The sequence below is a fragment of the Lepus europaeus genome, chromosome 7 (assembly GCF_033115175.1).
Source record: "Lepus europaeus isolate LE1 chromosome 7, mLepTim1.pri, whole genome shotgun sequence".
In the NCBI taxonomy this organism is placed as follows: Eukaryota; Metazoa; Chordata; class Mammalia; order Lagomorpha; family Leporidae; genus Lepus; species Lepus europaeus.
In genome coordinates, this window is record NC_084833.1 from 76302908 (window position 1) to 76326723 (window position 23816).

General features: G+C 37.3%; 1 protein-coding gene and 1 pseudogene across 3 annotated transcripts in view; one reads left to right on the top strand and one right to left on the bottom strand.

Annotated features, from left to right (window-relative positions):
* TMEM135 (transmembrane protein 135) overlaps nt 1–23816 on the top strand; it is a 305852-nt gene that overhangs the window by 177668 nt on the left and 104368 nt on the right. For all 3 annotated transcript variants that reach the window (XM_062196847.1, XM_062196849.1, XM_062196848.1), the window contains one exon: nt 18378–18424. In XM_062196847.1, coding sequence (XP_062052831.1) covers nt 18378–18424 — 47 coding nt within the window. The remainder of the gene's footprint in view (nt 1–18377; nt 18425–23816) is intronic.
* Nucleotides 15810–16274, bottom strand: LOC133764612 (large ribosomal subunit protein eL24-like; annotated as a pseudogene).

Consider the following 23816-nt stretch of genomic DNA (forward strand, 5'->3'; position numbering starts at 1 on the left):
GAAGTCTTAAGAATGATGCATTGCAAACATCCAGGTAGCTGGTAGTAACTGTTACCAGACAGTGCATTTGATCTGCATAAAAGCCTTCCTTTGATTTTTTTAACAAAAGATTTATTTAACTTATTTGAAGGGCAGAGTTAGAGAGAAAAAGAGAGGGAGAGACATAGAGAGATCTTCATTCACTCCCCAAATGGCTGCAACAGCCAGGGCTGGGCCAGGCTAACGCCAGGAGGCAGGAGCTTCATCCATCTTCCACATGGGTGTAGGGGCCCAAGGACTTTGGCCATCCTCTGCTGCTTTCCCAGGCACATTAACAGAGAGTTGGACCCAAAATAGAGCAACAGGGCCTCAAACCAGTGCCTATATGGGATGTGGCATTGCAAGTGGTGACTTAACCCATTACACAAGAAAGCCAGCCCCCAAATCTATGATTTTATACTTATTTTAGTTTTCTACTCAAATTAGCTCTCTGCATTTTTTTTCTTTGCAGGTAAGTAGCTATAATTTTGTGAGTACTATTTGTGAGAGTCATAAAATTGATTAAAAGAAGGATATTTCATTATGCTGAAGGATCAGAATTATTGCCAGATTAGGATAAAATTTGAAATAAAGTTGAAGCTATCAATAATTCTGAGAGAGGCTGGTGCCATGGCTCACTTGGTTAATCCTCTGCCTGAGGCTCCAGCATCCCATATGGGCGCCAGGGTCTAGTCCCAGTTGCTCCTCTTCCAGTCCAGCTCTCTGTTGTGGCCTGGGAAGGCAGTGGAGGATGGCCCAGGTGCTTGGGCCCCTGCACCCACACGGGAGATGAGGAGGAGGCACCTGGCTCCTGGCTTTGGATCAGTGCAGCGCCGGCTGTAGTGGCCATTTGGGGGGTGAACCAATGGAATAAGACCTTTCTCTGTCTCTCTCTCTCACTGTCTAACTCTATCTGTCAAGAAAAAAAAAAAAAACAATTCTAAGAGAGTATTTTGTTACAGAAGGTATTGGTCATTAAGAAAAGAGAGAACGAGGAGTTGCAGGTGAAGGTTAGTGCCAGCACAGAAGGTAAATACCGTGGCTCAAGAGTATAAACACTTTGTCTTTTTTAGGTGTATTGCTACTGATTTACTAGAAATAGTGGGTTTTCTTAATTTGATATCATTATACAATGCTCAAACTTTAATTCATCTTTACTGTGATCCCATGTTCAATAGTAAATCTTCTGATTATAATTTTATGGACCTTTCATTCCAGGGGGAGTATTCATTGATAAGAGCCTGAAAATGTATAGCTTGTATGTTGGTACAAGAAGAGTCTGTTTGCATGCTAAGAAGTTAGATTTCTTCGAAGAACCAAAATTGTGCTTCTCTACCAATATTCCATGGAGTTTGTCTTGCCAAATTTTAATAAATATGATTTTTGTCATGACTGCAACTATATACTTGTTATGGCAGCATATGACAGAACGCTGAAGGAGTGATGCCGAGTGATGTAATCTGGGGCATCTATAGTATAATGAGAAGTCAGCACCAAAGAAAGATTTCTGGAACATTTGAGAACTTTGCCTCTAGAGTAAATGACAGAGCACAGTTAGAGCAGTATCTAGTTATACTCAGAGAGCCTCTACAGATGAGTAACATTCAAGCTCCCAGATTATTATTACCTGTATTTTTTTTGTCTATTGCATTACCAGCATCATAGTAGGAGTTCAGTTAATTCTTATTGAGTGAATAATTGAAGAGAATTGATTCAGAGGTCAATTGTAGAGACAAAAACCTAGAATAGGCTTTTAAATAACCTAACAAAGGTGTGCATTTTGTGTATATTAACCTATTATAATGGCTGACAGAAGACAATCTTATATGTCTTATGTTCAGTTTTTCAGTCAAAGTCTATAGAAGTGAAACTCGCCCTTAAGTCTTTCCTTTCATTTACCTTCTATAGTGATAGGATATAGAAAAAAATAATTTTGAGCATTTAAAATCAGACTTTAAGAATGACTCCTGGCCGGCGCTGCGGCTCACTTGGCTAATTCCCTGCCTGCGGTGCCGGCACCCTGGGTTCTAGTCCTGGTTGGGGCGCCGGATTCTGTCCCGGTTGCTCCTCTTCCAGTGCAGCTCTCTGCTGTGGCCCAGGAGGGCGGTGGAAGATGGCCCAAGTGCTTGGGCCCTGCACCCACATGGGAGACCAGGAGGAAGCACTTGGCTCCTGCCTTTGGATTGGCGCAGTGCGCCGGCCGTAGCGGCTATTTGGGGGGTGAACCAACGGAAGGAAGACCTTTCTCTCTGTCTCTCTGTCTAACTCTGCCTGTCCAAAAAAAAAAAAAAAAAAAAAAGAATCCTTTTATGATTACTTTGAGACATTGCTCTATTTCAGTGGTAATTATAGTCATTGCTGACTGTAATGTTTCTAGTCTTCATTTTTAAATTCCAAAGTGCTCTGAGAGCACAAAAAGAATCATATCGCCTTTGTGGACATGATGACTCTTCAGTGTAATTCAGTACTGCTAGGGACCTATGAGGCCACCAGATGATCTTCTCTAGGAAACTTGCCAGTGAAGAACAACCTTTCTCCATGTTTCCTTGTACTCATTCCTTCTTTACTAGTTCACCAGTGCAGTACAGTCTCCCTGGTAGACAGGAGAATTGAGTGGTAGGTTTGGTAGTAGATATGCTGAAATCTTATTGGTGGAATCCCTTTATTGGTAAGTGATTTCTTTGTAGGCTATGCAATAGACTGAGTGAATGAGCGTTTTCTTTAAGGAAAATACCTTACCTATGTAGGTCGGATTCTGTAACACTGTTTTTTTGGTTTTTTGGTTTTGTTTTGTTTTTTGTATTTTTGACTACACTGCTACTTTTTTTTAAAATTAATTAATTTATTTTACAGTCAGAGTTACCTGCTATGCCACAGCACCAGCCCCAACAGTACTAGGTTTTGAGGTAAAAATATACCTGCTAGTAATTACAGTGCTTGCTTAATTAAGTGATCCTATTTTATGTATTTAAAAAAGTTCCCACCCAGATTACATCACTATGGAATGTTAAGGGAAGGAAAAACTGATGCTGAGACTGATTTAGGCAGAGTTTATGCTGTTATAACAATGGATGAATTATCTTTTTCAGCCAAAGTTTTTAATAAAGTATAGGATAAAGATGTTTATTTAGGAGCAGACATTTGGTACAGTAGTTAACATACCACATGGGATGCCTGCATCCCACATTGGAGTCCCTGGTGTTAAAGTCCTGAGTATTCTGATTCCAGCTTCCTTTTTTTTTTTTTTTTAAAATTGATTTATCTGCTTGAAAGTCAGAGTTACATAGAGAGAGAAGGAGAAAGAGAGGGAGAGAGAGAGAGAGGTCTTCTGTCCGCTGGTTCACTTTCCAGTTGGCCACAACAGCCGGAGCTAGCCTGATCTGAAGCCAAGAGCCAGGAGCTTCTTCCAGGTCTCCCATGTGAGTGCAGGGGCCCAAGCACTTGGGCTATCTTCTACTGCTTTCCCAGGCCATAGTAGAGAGGTGGATTGGAAGTGGAACAGCCAGGTCTCGAACTGGGGCCCATATGGGATGCTGGCACTACAAGCAGAGGCTTTATCCTCTACACCACAGTGCCAATCCTGGAAATTAGTCTTTATCTCAGTCTCCAGGAGCCCAACAGAGTTAAATATTAAGGGAGTATGCATACAGGTTTGTTGTGACCAAATTTGCAAATTCTTACCAACATTTTACTTTTCCTTTGCTTTCAATGATAATGTCATTATTATTTTTATTTCTTCCTCTTGCTTACCTTTTCTTTTCCTTTTTATGCTGAATTTTGCTACTATAGTCTTAAAAACAACTTATCCTGTATTGCTAAAATGATATGTAAACTAAGACTTACCTTGAGAAGGGACCTGTTGTGTTCTACTACAGATGAAATGCATGATCATTGTGTAATTTCTCTTTCCTGTCACCTTTTTTTTTTTTTTTTTTGAATTGAGAATAGAGGGAAGAGGGTGAGGTGGCTTCCCTTTACCCTGTGTGTATGTGTGTGTGTGTGTTTGACTATGTTCCAAGACAGTGTTTTCCAAGATAGTCTTCATGTATTCCCAGCATTTGCAGAGCCTCCCAGGAAATACTGTACAACATGGTATGTGAGACAAAGTAGAACCACAGGGTACTTTGCTCTACCTCAGGCAGAACATTTCTGTATTAATTTGTTTTACTTTTGAATTTTTTCAGCTATGAATTTATTTGAACAAAGAGGGTTTTTTTTTTTTTTGCCTTAAATAAAACTTTGAAACCATTATTTTAGGTTATTGGACATGTTTTCTAGCTGAGTTTGGGATATGGGAGTTTAACTAACCATTAAAACACAAATGATCTTAAGATCTCAAAAAAATATTTTTGCCTTAAGCTATTTCTAAAATATATAGTTTCCAAATAGGGAATTTAAATGCTTAAATTTTATCAGATACTTTAAAAATATATTCTAGAACGTAGCAATGCCAAATTTAGAGCATCAATTACACACAAAATAAAGTTGTATAAAATGAAGGACCTATTTATATCCATGTGAGCAGTTGATGTAATAGAACAGCAAGATAATAAGGCTTTCAGTGTGCTGAGGGGGCCATATCATCTAATCCACCAATGAGTGAGTAGACCTTTCAAAAAATTGAAAGTTTGTCTTAATCAGAAATTAATTCCCTATTTAAATTAAATGGAAATATCTCAAAAGAAAGATTATAGTTGTAAAGTACAGCTTTCTGATATAAAGTTTAAATTCTAAAATATGTTTATAAATATTGCTGTTATTGCATGTATGATCCAGGCCTGGGCCAGTATGGTGTTAGGAAATAGCCTAGTATTTTCTATAGATGACCATGGATGACTGGGATGACTTCTTGACCACTGGGGAAATAGAGTTAATTGTGATTCTTTTTCTGTGTTTTTGAGTTGCTATCTACAAACATAAAGGTTATTATCTTGTATTTGAAGGAATGGTTTGTGGCAGAATGATTACTTTTCTATGAAATTAGAAATTACACCAAGATTTATCAGTATAATTTGAGATAGGCAAACTTCAATAATAAGAATTGTCAAAAATAGATTTCAAATAGAGCTGTTTCAATTTTGTTACTTGGTAAATTGAAGAATTTCTAATTGTAGGAGATATTTGATCAAATGATCTTTTATGGCTATTACAAAAGGGATTCATCAGCAGAGAAGACATTAGATTAGCTAGCTTTCAAGGCTTGGATGCGTGTTCCAAGTCTCTAGGCTTCTTCTAGAGCTTTGATTCCAAATGGGTGCAATTTTTGTACAGATATTCAGCAATGTTTGGAGTAAAATCTGTGGCTATTACTGGTGGGGACAGCAGGGTGATTCTATCAGTTGGTAGAAGTCAGGGATGCTAATAAACATCTTCCAATATAATACAGCTTCCCTCTGTCCCCCAGCAACAAAGAATTATGAGTCCCCAAGAGTCACGAATGCTGAGCTTGAGAAAATCTGCTTTAGGGATTTGATTATGTGAGTGTCCTAGATGATGGTGCATTTTATCTTAAAAATTAGTCTGTGTCTGAAGTTATTAGGCTAGCTAATACTGACTTTGGGCAAAAATGTGACATAGGAAGCACTTATTTTCAACAAATTCTTGCCATGCCGATCACACATCAATTGCACTATCTCATGGGCTATAGTGTCTGGCTCTGTACATTCCTTCTGGAACTATCCAATAATGACTCACAGTCTCATCAGACTTAGTTCCTGTGGGCTCTACTTCTTCAGTACTTATTCTCTGTTACCTAGATAATCTGAAAAATAAATATACTGAGGCTAATTTAGTTCTCTTTCTTTATGGTAGTAATATCTAAGTTTTTTATCTCCTAATGATTCATGGTGATCCTTCTGGAGCCTTCCATGGTTGCCAGCTATCTAAGATTAGTATATAAATGTACTGTAAAATTAGCAAGTGGTCTTTCACAGAAAACATATATGCATACTTTATTAGAGTAAGACCACGTGATTCCTGGATAATTTCTATTCAAATTTATTATAGTAAAATATTTACATGCCTTTATATGTAGCTAATTAGAGCTAGCAACTCAGAGGTTGATTAAAATGTCATTGGAAACAATTTGAATACTGGAAGTTATTAATTCTAACAATGGTCTATAATCACCTAAGAAGAGACCATTTAATTTTCCGGAGTTGTACTACTCTCCTAGGGCTACCATAACACAAAATACCACAAAACACTATTTGTAAAACAGAAACACATTTTTTCAGTGTCCTGGAGTTTAATAGCGCAGGGTCAGGGTACTGTCAGGATTGGTTTCTAGTGAGGTCTCCTTGGATTGTAGGTGACAGCTGTTTCACTATTTCTTCACAGGAACTTTCCTTTGTGCATGTGGTGGTGGTGTTGTGTTGGGGAGAGGCATTGCCTCAGATTTCTTTTCTTTTCTAATAAAGGAAATAAAGAGACCAATAAAGAGACAAATAGACAAATAAAGAGACCAATCCTGTTGGATTAGGGTCCAACCTTAAAGATCTTATTTAACTCATTTATCACGAATTACCCTCAAAGGCCCTGTCTCCAAGAACAGTCACATTGAGTGTCAGGGCTTTATATGAGTTTGGGAGTGGGTGACACAAACATTCTGTAACAGAATTAATGGACCATCAATTATATATTCTCTCTCTCCTCTCTCTCTCTCTCTCTCTCTTTCTCTCTTTCTCTCTCTCTCTCTCTCACACACACACACACAATGACTTTAAAATGTTCATGGAAAATATGATTAAAAGAATTGATTCTGGCATAAAATTTAAAAAAAATTATGTGTATGAGAGGATCTTCAAAAACTTAATGGAAAGTGCTTGTTATAATAAAAACCATGTTTTTTTTTATAATGTAAAACTATTTGTACCAAAATAAGCTTAGCTTTTAATTCTATTTTCCATGAACTTTTAAATGTTCCTTTGTATGTGTATTCTGAATAATTAGGTAATAGTTTTGTGTTGAATTTTACTTGGTATAAAAAACTGCTCTGATGTGCTTTGTAATTTAGTGACATAATACTGAAAAATAGAATTGATGTGACATTCCATTTTTATATATTTTGGGAAAACTTTTTCTAGTCATTCATTCTGTATTGGCTGCTAAGTATTGAGTATATTTAATTGGAGAATTTATTTTTGCTCAGGTAGATTTCTATACTTGTAAAATTCTGGGTCCTAATGAGATTTTTGAAGCAGAATAATTAGCAATATTTTCATGTTTAGTTTTCATTAAAAAGTGGTTATTTTACCATCTTTCCTTTTCATAAAAGTGAAATCATGCTCTCACAAGTGCCTGTTTATACTTTGGCTCCTAACTTGATTAAGAGGAAGGAATGTATGCTTAGGATAGCTCAAACACTGAGGCAATGTGTACCAGGAACCACCTGCCTTCCTTCAGGGCATTTTCTATTAAAATATTAATCAGACTATTTATTGTGAAAGACAGAATTCCTTGTGAAAATTGTGGCTAATACACATACATAACTTTTTTAAAACCATGGCATATATTTAATGTACTAAAAAGAGAACATTTATAAATGTTCTTCAGTACTTTTCAGCTTCTACTCCCAATTAGTCTGGTTTATTGTTACTAATTAAATTTTCAAGACTGAAAACGTCAAGTAATATCAGTTTCAAAGAGCTGTGGGTATTGGGAGGACTTATTCTTGAGAGCATTACTGTTTCACTTGTAATCATCTTCCTAGCATGATGCTATAGAGCTGTCTGCTCAGCTGAGATGCTACTTAGTCATCAATTCTAACTTTGTGGGTGCCGGCAACATTGGTATTTAGACATAGTGTTTTACAAATATCCCAGGATGAACTTTATACTGTGGCTTTTAGAATTTATTTTGATATGTCTTTTGATTTCTACACTCTGAGAAACATTTGCAATTAAATTAGGTGATTAGATGAGACAAAATGTCTATAACTTATATGAGTGAATAAAAACATATCTTTTGAATTTAACCATGAAATCTATATTCTCTGTATGTCTAATGATCTGCAAGATACCACTATGCTATACAACCTACAACAAGTATAATACACATTATTGGTTTTTTAAAATAAAAATTAATATGGATACATTAATAAAATAATGCAATAAAAGTAAGTTGAAACTCTGCAGCTATGCCCATTGTAATTAAAAAAGCTGGCAGCATTAAAATGCTATTATGAGAATGTTTAAGAAAGCCTTTGTTCTGTTCTTTCCATGATATTCAGTGACATGTCCTGGAGAAAACAAAACAAAACAAAAAAAAACAACAAAATTCACCTTTCCTTTCATGACAATTTCTATTAGAGTTGATGATTATCAGATCATAAACATAATTAGGAGACTAAAATACCATACGAAAATCACATTGTTCTTCTGAAATCTCCTAGTCTCCTTAGGTGAAGGCATTGTGAAAAACAAGCAAGATAGAGACTGTGCTCAGATTTGATGGTACATTATTTTGAGTTCATTTAAAAAGTCCAGGCAATGCTTTTCTTCAGTAAGAGAATTACAAAAAGGGTGCTGTGACATTAATCTATTATTTACATATGTACTAAATATGGACTTTGTCACTATGAGAGTAATCACCTTTTAGGGGTGAAAAGTTTGTATAAACACTTCCAGATATTAGTGCCTAAAATTATGTTGTAGATTTTAGACAGAGACGGATGCCTGTTTGAATTTTAGGTCATGTGGACCAGATTTATCCTTGACAATTTCATACAAATGTCATACAAGTTCATTTCAAATTTCATACAAGGTCTTGACTACATGCAAAATTTAAAGCAGAAGACAGATTTCCATGATAGAAGTAACCTCTGGTCTGAATCTCTTTCTTCTCTCTAATCATTTTGGAATCTATAACCAAGATCCTAGGTAAATGTGATTTTAAGTTCCACTAGATTTTAATTCCTCGTTTATTCTTAATTCATTTGTACTGCCAAAGTATTTGTTTCTTCTCATTGCATTAGATGCATTAAACATTGAACAAAATTGACTTGGTATTTTTAAAAAATATTAGTGGTGAGGTTGGCGTTTGGCACTTGGGATATCCACATCCTGTATTCGAGTGCTTGGGTTGAAGTTCTGGATCCGCTCCCAATCCCAGCTTCCTGCTAATGTGCACATTAGGAAGCAGCAGGTGATGGCTGAAGTACATGGGTCTATCTTCCTGCCACCTATGTGGAGATCTGGGTTCAGTTTCTGGTTTTGGGCATTGGCCAAACCACCCCTGTCTGTTGTGGACATCTGGGGAGTGAACCAGTGGATGTCAGCTCTCTTTCTAAATTCTCTCTTTCTCTCTTTGTCTCTCTGCCTCACAAGTTAACAAAATAAATACTAAAAAAGTCTGTAGTGATTTTAATTGTTTTTCACTCTTTATAAAATATTAAAAATACCATTTAAATATTCATTTTCACTTTATTTGAGAGAGAGAGAATCTTCCATCACCTGGTTCATTCCTCAAATGCATACAACGGCTGCCATGGATGTGCCTGGTCCAAGCAAGGAGTCCAGAAGTCAATCCAGGCCTCTTTCATTGGTGACATGGACCCAAATACTTGAGTCAACACCTGCTGATTCCTAGTGTGTGCATTAGCAGGAAGTTGGATCAGAGCAGAGTAACCATGACTCAAACCAGGCATTCCAATATGGGATGCAGCTGCCACTTTACTGCTGCACCAAACACTTGCCCCTTTAAAAATATTTTATAAGTACTTTGTAAAACTCTATTTAATATTGTTGTATATCTTAGTGATAATCTTGATACTGAGTCTGTCTTATAGATAGGAAAAGGGAGAAAAAAAGCAAATAAAATGAGGGAGTAAAAAACATAGAAAATGAAGTTTTCTTAAGTTGACCACCAAAGCTAAGAAGCCGTGATCTTTTGTTTCATTACTGTTATAAGCACAGAAACTTGAAAGGAAAAGGTTTGGGAGTAGATTAATTTAGGATAATATTAGGACAAGCATTTGGCTTAGAAGTTAGGGCACTGCAGTCCATATTGGAGTGCCTGGGTTCAATCATTTTTTTCTTTTAAGATTTATTTATTTATTTGAAAGGCAGAGTTACAGTGAGACAGAGGCAAAGAAAGGGAAAGGAGAGGAGAGGAGGGAAGGGTAGGGTAGGGAAGGAGAGGGGAAGGGAGGGGAGGAGAGGAGAGGAGAGTTGAGTTGTGTTGAGTTGAGTTGAGGTTTTCCATCCGCTGGTTCTCTCCACAGATGGCTGCAATAGCCGGAATTGGGTTGATGCAAAGCCAGGAGCCAGGAGCTTCCTCTGGGTTTCCCACGCAGGTGTAGGGGCCCAAGGAGTTGGACCATCTTCCACTGCTTTCCCAGGCCACAGCAGAGAGCTGGATCGCAAATGGAGTAGCCAGGACTTGAACCGACACCCATATGGGATGCCGGCACTGCAGGCAGCAACTTTACCCACTATGTCACAGTGCTGCCCTTCACCCCGGGTCCAATCTTGATTTTATCCTAATTCTAGATTCCTGCCCACGTGCACCCAGGGAGATAGCAGGTGATGTTTCCATGGTTGGTTTCCTTCTACACATGGAGAAGAGCTGAGTTGAATTCTCAGCTTCTGACTATAGCCCTGGTTCAATCCCTACTCTTGTGGGCAACAGTGGAGTAAATCAGTGATTGAGAACCTGCCTATCTCTCTGCTTCTCAAGTAAATAAATTTAGTAAAGAAAATACTATAAAAATCTAGATTCTACAGTGAATTGATTCGAAAAGCACTTCCATAGTTCATTTCTTTTTTTTTTTTTTTTTGGACAGGCAGAGTGGATAGTGAGAGAGACAGAGAGAAAGGTCTTCCTTTTTGCCGTTGGTTCACCCTTCAATGGCCGCCGCGGCCGGCGCATTGCGCTGATCCGAAGCCAGGAGCCAGGTGTTTCTCCTGGTCTCCCATGCGGGTGCAGGACCCAAGGACTTGGGCCATCCTCCACTGCACTCCCGGGCCATAGCAGAGAGCTGCCTGGAAGAGGGGCAACCGGGATAGAATCCGGCGCCCCAACCGGGACTAGAACCCGGTGTGCCAGTGCCGCAAGGCGGAGGATTAGCCTGTTAAGCCACGGCACCGGCCTCCATAGTTCATTTGATTGAGAATTCAAGCAAACTTTCATGTTCATTAGGAGAAACAAACAAATATTATCTCAGGACCTTTATTGTCTGAAGAAATTGTAGTCACTGGGAACTGAGTATGCAGAGAAGAATCCACAGCTGGATAGAAATGGTGAGAACCAGACCAGACATGAGCAATACCATGCCTAATCAACGAAGAATTTTCTCAAATGAATTCTGGAATGAACATATGCCCAAAAAATTGGCAGATGGCTTGAGCTTGGGCACAGGTCACATCACTTGAGAACACTCAGTAGCATTTTGTTAAACTATTACAGGAGTGAAAAAATACTCACATGTTTAAAACAACAGTAAAGAGATTATATATCCTTCTATTTATTGTTGGTTGTTTTTTCTTGGATTGTGATTGGGATTGAATTGGCTCTCAGGGGACATCTTAAAAAATGTGGAACTCAGCTGAAGGGCAGCTGTTGGTCTTTTGCTGGCAGAAAAATGTGTGGTTTGATGAAGTAGCGAGTAAGCGCTGTCTTACAGGCCACCTCAGTCAACAGGAATCTTCAGTGATCTTTCTTACCTTACCTTCAGCAAATAGTAAAAATTTGAATTGCCGTACTGATACGTGCTGTTTTATGTAGACCAGCTGTGACCTTTTAAAAGTAACATAGAAGCTCTTATTTGTTTATTTTTGTAATGTCTCTGAGGGAAAAATGTAATACTACCCTGAACCTGGTCTTTATTCTTATTTGAGGTTAATGGAAATGCCACCCTCTGGATAAAAATAACGAATTTACTACAAATTATCTATTTATAACAATGAGGCTTCACTTAAGTGACCTGTCTGTGTTACCCTGTTGAAAACACAATATTTTCTCAGCTGTAACTTTGCCCTAAGTTCATGTGGCACCTTTCTCCTCCCCTCCTGCATGTGCTGAATGACTTGGGAAAGTTTTTTCTCTAAATTGAAAAAAGTAACATATTTGGCAGCAGGAGGATAAAGAATGGTCTCATATATTGTTATGTGAACAGGTTCCAAAAACTCATGTGTGCAGTTTATCCTGTCATCTCAGTACATAGGTAGACAGATGAGGTTTTTAGCTTTCATGTGTAATGTTTACATAACTTATTTTAGAAATTTAAAGCATTTTTAGATGTTTGCTTCACTAAAATAAATATTTCATATAAGTTTTGAGACTCTAGAATTTGTATGTCACCTTTGCTTTTCTTAAATATAGTTCACTGTGTAAATAATAAACTCCTGGACACACAGACTCTATCTTACTGTTTTAGTGGTTGTGCATGAGAAAGTACATGTTTCATAATTAGGTTGAATGAAATTTCTAACAGCTGCATATCTTTAATACGGGTTTTCAAAGTCTGTATGACTGCTCATGGACTTCAGAATCTCACCTGGTTTTAAAACCTGGATGTGCCTTTCTGCTCTTCATTTCTGAAGTGAGGATGAAGTCTTTACATTGCAGGGCTGTTTTGAGCAGTACTTGGGTATTTTTATTATTATTATATCAAACTCTGAGAGAGTATACCTCATTCCTGTTTTTTAAGGTCACTACTTATATAAAAAATTGGAAGCATCATAGGGATTAGTCTTAGCTTAGAAGCACTGTAGCCTCTAAAGCAACATTAGTAAGAATAAAATATTGTCCAGAGGCAGAGGAGTATAATCAGAAGCCATGAATTTGAAGTCAGACAGTCCTCGCTTTGAGTCTTAGTTCAGCCACTTAAATGTTCTGTGATTTTCAGTAGGTGTCTTACTTTTTAGCCCAATTACCTTATCTGTAAAATCAGAATGATTGTAAATATTAAAGACATTATCTTATATTTAAAAAATATCATATCTAGCACCAGTCCCAATTGTTAAATAGTAGCTTATTATTATCATTTTATTCCTCTACTTTCTTTTTCTCCATGTTCTCTGGTTCCTGTTTTTAAAAATTTATTTATCATCATTAACAATCCATATTTAAGCTCTCATGGCTTCTTTTGGCTCTTCACTCTTTTCACATTTGTTTCCTTTCTTGTTTGTTTTGAACTGCATATCTAATGACTTATAACAACTAATTAATTGACCATAAAATAGAGGCTTGGATACAGGAAACAAAAACAGCATCTGAGTATCCTAGTAACTTTGAAATAAAAGTCAGTAACAAACCCCTTTACTTTACTTAAATTGCATTTTCTTTATCTGGTAATAATAGAGATGTGAACGAAGTACTGTATTTGCTGATAGGTCTAATTTGTTTTTATAGTTTCAGCTTTGAGTAGTACATTTGGAATCAGTATATTGCATAATGAATGAGTTTATGTGTGGGTTTTTACTTGGTAATTAATTTTTCTTTAAAATTTTTTGTAATGGCTGGATTTTTCCATATGTAAATAGTTATTGATGCTGCTTCAATTAGCAAGTTCTTTTAAACTATTTATTTTTATATCTGCTAGAAAATTAGAATTCTGTTGTAATAAGGACTGTAACTTCCAGGTTGTATGTGTATTGAAAATTTCCAGTTATATACTTTAAATTATTCAATTTGTGTGAAAGAGCAGATACAGTTTACCTACATACCTGAAAAGGACAGGTTATCATATGGGTTGTACTTTGATGCCACCATCTTACAAATTACGTCTTTTTTTCATAATTATTTCTTTTCTTTAAAGATTTATTCATTTATTTATTTGAAAGGCAGAGATACAGAAAGAGATTGAGACATTAGAGAGAGAGGTCTTCCATCCATTGGTTCACTCCCCAAATGGCTGCAATGGCTGGTGCTGGGCCAGGCTGAAGCCAGGAGTCAGGAGCTTCTTCCAAGTCTTCCACACGGGTGCAGGGGCCCAAGTATTTCGGGTGTCCTCTGCTGCTTTTGCAGGCCATCAGCAGGGAGCTGGATTGGAAGCAAAGCAGCCAGGACCAGAACCAGCATCCATAAGGGATGCTGGCACTGCAGGTGGCTGCTTAACCTGCTATGCCACAGCACCAGCCTCCATGATTATTTCTTAACTGGAAAATCTCAAGGATAATATTTTCCTAGACATTGCTTACTGGTCTGAAATGTATAAATCAAGAATGGTGAGCTGTGTAGGTCACAGCACCAGCCCCAGTATCTGTTTTTAAAAGTTTGTTTATTTATTTAAAAGGCAGAGTGACAGAGAGGGAGGGAGAGACAGAAGTAAAGAGAGAGAGAGAAGTAGATAGATAGATCAATTGGTCGATCTATCTTCGATCTATTGGTTGGTTTCCCAAATGCTTGCAACAGGCAGGGCTGGGCTAGGCCAAAGCCAGGAGCTAGGAACTCCATCTGGGTTGCCCATGCCAGCGACTGGGACTCAAGTACTTGAGACATAACCTGCTACCTCCCAGGAGCATTAGTAGGAACCTGGATTGGAGGTAGAGACAGAACTTGAACCCAGGCGCTGTGATATGGAACATGAGAGTCCCAGGCTTAACCTGCTGTGCCACAATGCCTCAGTACTTACCATTTATTGAGCAACTATGTTGTACTAGTCACTCTAGTTGGTTTTATGTCATTTAGTCATACATAATATACAATTTTGTATGTATACAATATACAATGACAGTGAAATGTCATTCATTAGGCTGAGATACCCAGTACAATTTTTTGTGGTGATCATTACAGATTGAACAGATCTTAGCACCCCAGACTCATGCAGACAGCATGAGGATATTTAAATTTTAAAGTCTTATGTTAACACTTGATACATCAAAGGTGCAGACTTGATTATTATGGGCTCTGAGAGTTGGGCCTGATGGGAGGTAATTGGGTGACTGGGGGCTTGCCCCTTGGAATGTAGTTCTCTCAAGAGAACTCTTGAGATATGGGAAACAAATGAAATGAGCCCCACAATTACCATAGTTTACACCTCGAGAGAAGTTCCAGGCCTGGATCAAAAGGAAGTCACTTCGACTAAGGCTAGAGGACTTTCTGAATTAAGGAAATAAAGCTGAAAGTGTGGGCAGACCATGCTGCATAAAGTTCACAGAACAGAGGGCTAGAGAGGAAAGTTCTCAGTTGATTAAGGATTAGGCCATGTATTTGAGGAAGTGACTACAGGCCAAGGAAAGAATGACCTGAAGGATTAGAGATCCTTCATTGAGCGCTTGGCATTCAGTCTGGAGTAGGAATAGTGTCTGTTCTTATTAACCAGACCAGAAAGTCTTGATGATTCATGGGGCATTGGGTAAATTACATATAAGGTCTTATCTCAGTAATGGGGAATAATTAGCCCTCGATTGAGCACTACTGTAGTCCCTCCTAAAATATTTTAAAAGCAAATCCTTAAAAGATCAAACTCTTTCCAAGTAACTTATTATGTTCTGGAACAAGGCTCAAGAAAAACTATGGAAATACAAAAATATCTAGTACTCATCCAGGTAAAATTTAGGATTTTTGACATCCAGTAGGAAGTTATTATCATATAATAGAAATAGGACAATTTCATTCATAATGAGGAGATGAATTAGTCAATTAATACCAAGCCAGTACTGACAAAGAGGAATAAGCAGGCAAGGTTGTTATAATTGAATTCCATAGTTTCAAAAAGTTAGAGACATTGAGAGTAAGAATATACCATTTTGTGTACTGTTGCAATTTTTTGAACAGTTCTTGATCTATAGTAGACTTTCCAATTTTTTTTAAACTCCAATTTTTATTTAAAAATCTGATGTGTCAACTTAGCGTTTTCCATCAACTCAGGGAGCAGAAACCTTCACAGGTTTTACAGTCTTTTGCTTAGGTGATTCCTTTGTAGGAGCCTTAGCAGCAGCCATTGCTGTCTTTTTAGACGCCTGCTTAGCCTTTTTGGCTTCGTTGGCAGCCCTGATAGCTTGTTCTCATTGAGCCTTTCTGACTTAAGGTTTCTGATTTCTCTTGGCCATTATATCAGCAAGAGATGTACCAGTGACTCTCGGGAATTTAACTGTATGGTGAGTTCTTTTCTTTTGAATTTCTTCCAACTGCCCCTTTTTATGTTTTCTTCTGTGGAGGACAGTCCAGTTTATCTGCGGAGGATTTCTCTTGGAAAGAAACGCAGACTCGCATTTTGCATTAAGAAATTGGAAAACCTTCCTGTTGGTCCTAGCATAGCGCCTCCTGTGTCCAGGATAGATCTTGTACCATCTGAAACTGCACAGTTTCATGGTGGTCGCTCCCCGGGAAGAAGAAAGATGGCAAAGGGAAGGAGAGGATTATGGGAAAAGGCATTATAGGGTTCTAGGGACTCTCCTCCCCAAACTCCCGTCATTGATGGCGAAGGGAAGGAGAGGATTATGGGAAAAGGCATTATAGGGTCCTAGGGACTCTTCTCCCCAAACTCCCGTCATCGATGAGTCGATTTCATGACCCTTAGATTTATCGAAGCTCTCCTTAGATGTAGCATATTGGGCTGGAACATAGCAATGTTTTGAGGGAAAGAGGCTGTGGTATTTCCTTTAGGGATGGTAGAAAGTGTGAGAAATATTTGTGGAACACTTCTAGAGAGATTTTTGAATGGAATCTGCAAGAGGGATATTGGCTAATACAGAGAAGCCTGAAACATCTGGCATTGCCTGAATGGGATACAGTGGTAGCAAAAAAAGAAAAAAAAATGAGTTTCATGTTCTAAGTTTTGTATGGAGAGTTATAACCAATGAACAAACTCACTTGGACTTTAAAAAAGACTACACAATAACTGAAAATTATTCCATATGCTTTAAGTTATGCTTCCAAAAATAATAAGCTGAACCTTATAGATCATGGGTAGGGTACTTTTAAAGGCAATGAAAAGAGAAGGAGGAAGACTATAGAAAGGCAGAGAAGAAAGGGAGAAGACAACGTGTGCATTGATTAGAGATTTTATATATGATTAGGACAATGATATAAATACATGCAATTTTAGTTTAGTAGTAATTGATAGAATCCTCTTTTGGTTATCATGTTTATCTGTAAGTCATTCTTGCTGTACTTTATAATGTTTAGCTCAGGCTAAGATGGCAAACTTGAGAAGTTTGATTCATAATAAAAACTTATAATTTAAGTTGGCTAGAAATTATTTGTGTTGTAAGTAGCAAACCATTGTTTTACACTATTTGCACTTTTGTTGTTTTTGTGGTCAGACTTTTAAAAGTTGAAAGATTTTTTTATTTCTTATCTGTCTATGATAGGAAGCCATTGACAATCCTGGTACTGAATTTACACTGGCATTGTTAAAATAAGAATGCATTTTACAGCTTCCATTTTTGTGACTTAAAAATAATAGAGATCTACTTTGTTGGCATAACTAAGTGATTAGTGAGGACTGGGGCTTTGGATTCCTTCCATATACCCTGGTAGTATATTGTATTTATTATATTTTTGAGAAAAGCTTCTTCAATCCAGATTTATTGTATGTTCTTTGCCTGGTTTTAAAGAACTTTAAAACTAGTTAGTCTCCAGCCAGCGCCACGGCTCAATAGGCTAATCCTCCACCTGCGGCACCAGCACACCGGGTTCTAGTCCTGGCTAGGGTGCCGGATTCTGTCCCGGTTGCCCCTCTTCCAGGCCAGCTCTCTGCTGTGGCCCAGGAGTGCAGTGGAGCATGGCCCAAGTACTTGGGCCCTGCACCCCATGGGAGACCAGGAGAAGCACCTGGCTCCTGGCTTCGGATCAGCGTGATGCGCCGGCTGCAGCGCGCCAGCCGCGGGGGCCATTGGAGGGTGAACCAACGGCAAAGGAAGACCTTTCTGTCTCTCTCTCTCACTGTCCACTCTGCCTGTCAAAAAACAAAACAAAACAACAACAAAAAAAACCAACTAGTTAGTCTGTATTCCTTAAAGGATTACATTTTTATTAACTTTTATGATTGATTAGATAGCTACACTATAGCTTACATTAAAATATACTATTGATTAATACATCTTCTGATTTATTCACTGACTCAATTATAAGTTATTGTCCTCACTCTTAAATTACTTGCTTCCTAGGTATTTTAATAGACAAGTTAAATTGTTTCTTTTTGAATTCTATTACTCTTCCATCCAGTCTAACTTGCATGTTTAAGTATATATGTTTATCTTTATATATGTATATATATTTATAATGACTATAATATATTATTGCCATAGTTTGATTTGTTTGAAAGGTTAAAGAGCATAATATAAGCTTGTCTAGCTTTGCGTATCCTTTTGCATGTTGTTTTATTGTTTCAGGCTATTTTGCTCATATGAATTATACAAATGATGAAATCATTGTTCTTTTGAAAGTAATGTATTTTTTCCTTGTTATAGGTCCTTTTGTTCTGCATCACAGCTGCCATGTACATGTTCTTTTTCAGGTATGTTCTGTTATACCTATCCATTTTAATACTAAAAATATTATCTCTTTGTAATATTTTTGTCAACCATGAAACTAAATAAAAACAATCCAAACAATTATTCCATACAAGTGGCATGCTATTTGTTTCTGTAGGTTAATCAGTGATAAATCTGTATTCCTTTGTGAGGAGAAAAATATGTAAGAGAGGAAAAGAAGATACATTTCCCCTCCATTCCCATCCCCCCTGCCCTCGCCACCCCATTCTACTTACAGGTTCATCTTGCAAAGTTGACTTTGGTAATAGTGTTCCAAGTCTGATAAATGAATTTTAATTTTTTTGCAGACCTGATTTTAAGTGTTCTTTAATGTCCTTAAATTTAAATGAGAAAAAATGAGAGCAGGGCTGTTTCTAAGCATCTTCGTATAACCACAGAAGTGTGGGAATATTATTTTTGGTTAGGAGGAGTCTATGACTTCATTGTCAGTAATACTAATTAATTCTGATTTATTTTATTCTTACTGTACTCATTTAAATAAATCTTTTTTAAAAATATAAACTTAGATTTAATAATTAGAGAATAAGAGAAAATGGGGAATAAAGCATACAAGGATTATAAGTGAAGATCTAAAACAATTTTGTTTATAAATAATAATGTTCTATACAGAAAATCCATGAAACAAACACAATTAAATATAATAGTTTTATCAAGTTTCAGTGTACAAAAATTCATTGCATTTCTTTTTTTTCTTTTTTAAAATTTTAATTAGGGTATACAAATTTCATGTATTTCATATATACAGATTAAGGAACATAGTGATACTTCCCACCCTACCCTCCTTCCTACTCCTGTCCCCACCCTTTTTCCTCCTCCCTCTCCTATTCAAACTCTTAATTTTTATAAAGATTTATATTCAGTTTACTTTGTGGTCATAAGATTAACCCTATACTAAGTAAAGAGTTCAACAAATAGTATGAAGAAAAAAAAAAAAAAACTCTGTTCTTCAACAGTTGAGACAAGGGATATAAACAGTCATGGAATCTCAAAATGTCAATATACTCTTATATATTACCTTTTAGGTACACTATTAGTTACCATAGATCAGGGAAAACAAATTATATTTGCCTTTTTGGGACTGGCTTATTTCACTAAGTATAATGATTACCAGTTGCATCCATTTTGTTGCAAATGATAGGATTTCATTTTTTTTACCAGTTAGTAGTATTCCATAGTGTATATGTATACCACAATTTCTTTATCTAGTCATTATTTGATGGACATCTGGGTTGATTCCATATCTTAGCTATTGTAAATGGAGCTGCTGCAATGAACATGGGGGTACAGATTACTCTTTCATATGCTGATTTCATTTCACTTTGGGGAATTCCCAGAAATGGGATGGCTGGGTCATATGGTAGGTCTGTATTCAGGTTTCTGAGGTATCTCAATACTGTCTTCCACAATGGCTGCCCCAGTTTACATTCCTATCAACGGTGGATTAGGCTACCTTTTTCCCCACATGCACACCAGCATTTGTCGTCTGTTGATTTCTTTGTGAGGAGCCATTCTCTCTGTGGTTTTGATTTGCATTTCTCTGGTTCCTAGTGATCCTGAGCATTTTTTCATGTGTCTATTGGCCATCATTTAAATAGATCTTATTGTTCCTGGCACTAGGTAACATTCAGTCATAGCAAGAAAGTACCAGGCTTTGAATATTAAAATATTCACTTAACTGACAAAGGTAATTAATGAGTTTTAGGATAATATATCTGGTAGATATATTTATCTTTTTAAAAATATGGCATTTCAAGCATACCAGAATTTTTAAGCCATGAGTTTCTTGCCAGAATATATTCGATAAAGCACAATGACACAATTTAAAATTATTTTGACTTGTTAAAAAATGTTATACTCAAGTACAAAATGCTGCTGCTGCTGTTATTATTCTTTTAAAAAAATTTATTAATACAAATAGAATAGATTTCATGTATTTTTTTTAACTTTTATTTAATGAATATAAATTTCCAGTATACAGCTTATGGATTACAATGGCTTCCCCTTCCCATAATTTCCCTCCCACCCGCAACCCTCCCCTCTCCCGCTCCCTCTCCCCTTCCATTCACATTAAGATTAATTTTCGATTCTCTTTATATACAGAAGATCAATTTAGTATACATTAAGTAAAGATTTCAACAGTTTGCACCCACATAGAAACACAAAGTGAAACATACTGTTTGAGTACTAGTTTTAGCATTAAATCAAAATGTACAGTACATTAAGGACAGAGATCCCACATCAGGAGCAAGCACACAGTGGCTCCTGTTGTTGACCCAACAAATTGACACTCTAGTTTATGGCACCAGTCACCACCCTAGGCTGTCGTCATGAGTTGCCAAGGCTATGGAAGCCTTCCAAGTTCCCCGACTCTGATCATATTTAGACAAGGTCATAAAAGACAGAGTGAGGATAGTAACCAATGATCCTAAGAGTGGCATTTACCAGGTCTGAACAATTATACAGCATTAAGTGGGGAAGAGGACCATCAGTACACACAGGTTGGGAGTAGAGCCATTGGTGGTAGAGTAGAGGTTATGATTACAAAGGAATGAGGCCCAAGTGCACTAGACAGGGTCTAGAACAAAGGACAGAGTCATTATTAGAGGAGCTAAGAAAGGTGCTGTCTAAGCTACAATTAAGTTTTCTGATTGAGAGGCAAATAGAACCTGATAGAAGGGGCTTGATAATAATCTGGTGGGCTTTAGGCCTTGTAAGTTAAGAGGCCCAGACCTATCTATCTCTTCACATGGGGTATATCCTAAGGGAGGTGTGAACCTCCTAGGGGAAGGCACTCTGTTGACTTTCATTACTTGGCTGGCCTGGGAGGAGAGCTGGCCAGGTAAAGGCAGGTGGCATCTCTAACAAGAAATTTACAGTTCTGCCTGCAATGTTGCTGACCCTACTTGACCATACCCTCAGCTGCAGTGGTCACTTTGGAAGTTGGGCTGAGTGAAGGGCTTTTCAGCTTAGAGCCAATAAGATCTGTGGCTCTGACCTGGGCATCCTTCGACTCCAGGGCAGGTCCATTTCCAGTGACCCAACTTTTGGCAGAGCTGCCAGGGCTCTTCACAAGCTGACTTCTGCTGAAGCCCAGACTTAACACATTGAAAGCCACTGCAGTGGACTGGCCTGTTGGGTCTCCTTGAGGGCAGATCACCGTACAGATCAGCCATTAATAGGCCTGCCGCCCATTGCTTCTGATGCCTAGCTTTCTTTTCCTCCTGGTTTGTGTTAAAGCAGACCAGAGGATGCAAGTCAAGAGAGTGCCCATGTCCCATCTCTAATCTTCGGTGGCCTGAACTACAAGTCTATAGTCACAGGCATGTTCTGTAGTAGTTTTTCTAAGGTAGACAATGCCCATGAGGAAAATTATATTCTCACTTTAAAACTTTCTTTCCCTTTGGTCTGAAAGGGAGGTTTTTTTTTTTTTTTTCTACTTACTGTATACTTCGCTGATGGCGATGTGAATCTAGCTATGAGATTATTATTTAAGCTCTTATTTTGGCTATGCTATTACAGAAAAATGTTAGCCATCTCTTTTATAAGGTCTAAAGATTAAATTGTGCGTCCTACAGATTCCTTCATAATAGAATTAGTTCCCTACCTTGAAGAGAATAGAGAAATGAAAGAACAAGTTGGGCTTAGAATAGAGAGATGAGGGAGCAAGTCCTAGATCACTTGCTAACAATAGCAATATTACATGAATACTTAGCAAACCATTTCAACCCTTAGATAAGAACTTAATAAAACATTTACCAGAAGGTCCAATGCCTTCTATAAATTTTAAGAATCATGTATTTGAAAACACCTCTTAAATATCTAAGATGGTGTAGTTTGTTTAACCAGTAAACTTAAGCACAACCATATAAAATGTTTTTAGTTTCTTTCTACCAACAAGTTTAAAACATATGATACACAGATTCAGGTCACACAAATTAAAATGTATCTTTGATTGATTTTAGCAGCTTAAATTTATGGACAATCTTATCTAAAAGCCATTTAAAATAAAACTCTTAATAAAATTTCCCCATGTGGACATACAATATGTACGCACATATAACATAGCATAATAGACCAATATCAAAATCCAAAATATCTGGTTGAACTAAGATTCCTTAAAATCATGACATAACATAGACCAAATTTGATCATTGTTACAAGGTGATTATTCAAGTCTTTGAAAATAAGCACATAGTTAAATAACCCATAGCTCTTAATAAAAATTCAGCTGTTTTTGAACAATTAGAATTTAACAGACATCAAGAGAACATAATAGATTACTTTAACACATTGCTCTAACAGTGCATCAGAGTTTAATTCTATGTCAAAGAGAAATTGAGCTTCCTGTGATCTTTTGCTGTGAGGTTTCCTTCCTTTACCTTCTTTCATATTGGTGACCATGTGTCTGTGTTTCTGTGTGTAACACATCTTTAAGCATCTTTTGCAGGGCAGGATGAGTGGCAACAAATTCTTTCAGTTTCTGTTTGCTATGAAAAGTCTTAATTTCACCTTCATTCACAAATGAGAGCTTTGCAGGATATAATATTCTGGGCTGGCAGTTTTTCTCTCTTAGTACCTGGGCTATGTCTCGCCATTCCCTTCTAGCTTGTAAGGTTTCTGATGAGAAGTCTGCTGTGAGTCTAATTGGAGATCCTCTGAGAGTAATCTGACGATTCTCTCTTGCACCTTTTAGAATCTTTTCTTTATGTTTCACTGTGGTGAGTTTGATTACGATGTGTCGTGGTGAGGATCTCTTTGGGTCATGTTTATTAGGGGTTCTATAAGCTTCCTGTACTAAGATGCCTCTGTCCTCCAAACCTGGGAAATTTTCTGCTAGTATCTCACTGAAAATGCCTTCTAATCCTTTCTCCCTCTCCATGCCTTCAGGAACTCCTAAAACCCGAATGTTAGATTTTTTAATAGTATCCTGTAGATTCCCGACAATATTTTTTAGATTTCTAATTTCTTCTTCTTTTCTTTGGTTTGCCTGTTTCCTTTCCTGTTCTCTGTCTTCTAAGTCTGATATTCTCTCTTCTGCTTCGCCCATTCTGTTTTTAAGGCTCTCTAATGTGTTTGTCATTTGATCTATTGAATTCTTCATTTCATTATGATTTCTCGTCACAATCACCATTTCTTGTTCCACTAGTTGTTTCATTTCATTTTGATTCCTCCTTAATATTTCACTTTCACGAGAGAGATTTTCTATCTTGTCCTTTAAGGATTTCTGTAGTTCAAGAATTTGTTTTTGAGAACTTCTTAATGTTCGTATCAAATTTTTGAGATCCGCTTCTTGCATTTCTTCTATCTCATCATCTTCATAATCTTGAGTTGGGGTGTCTTTTTCATTTGGGGGCA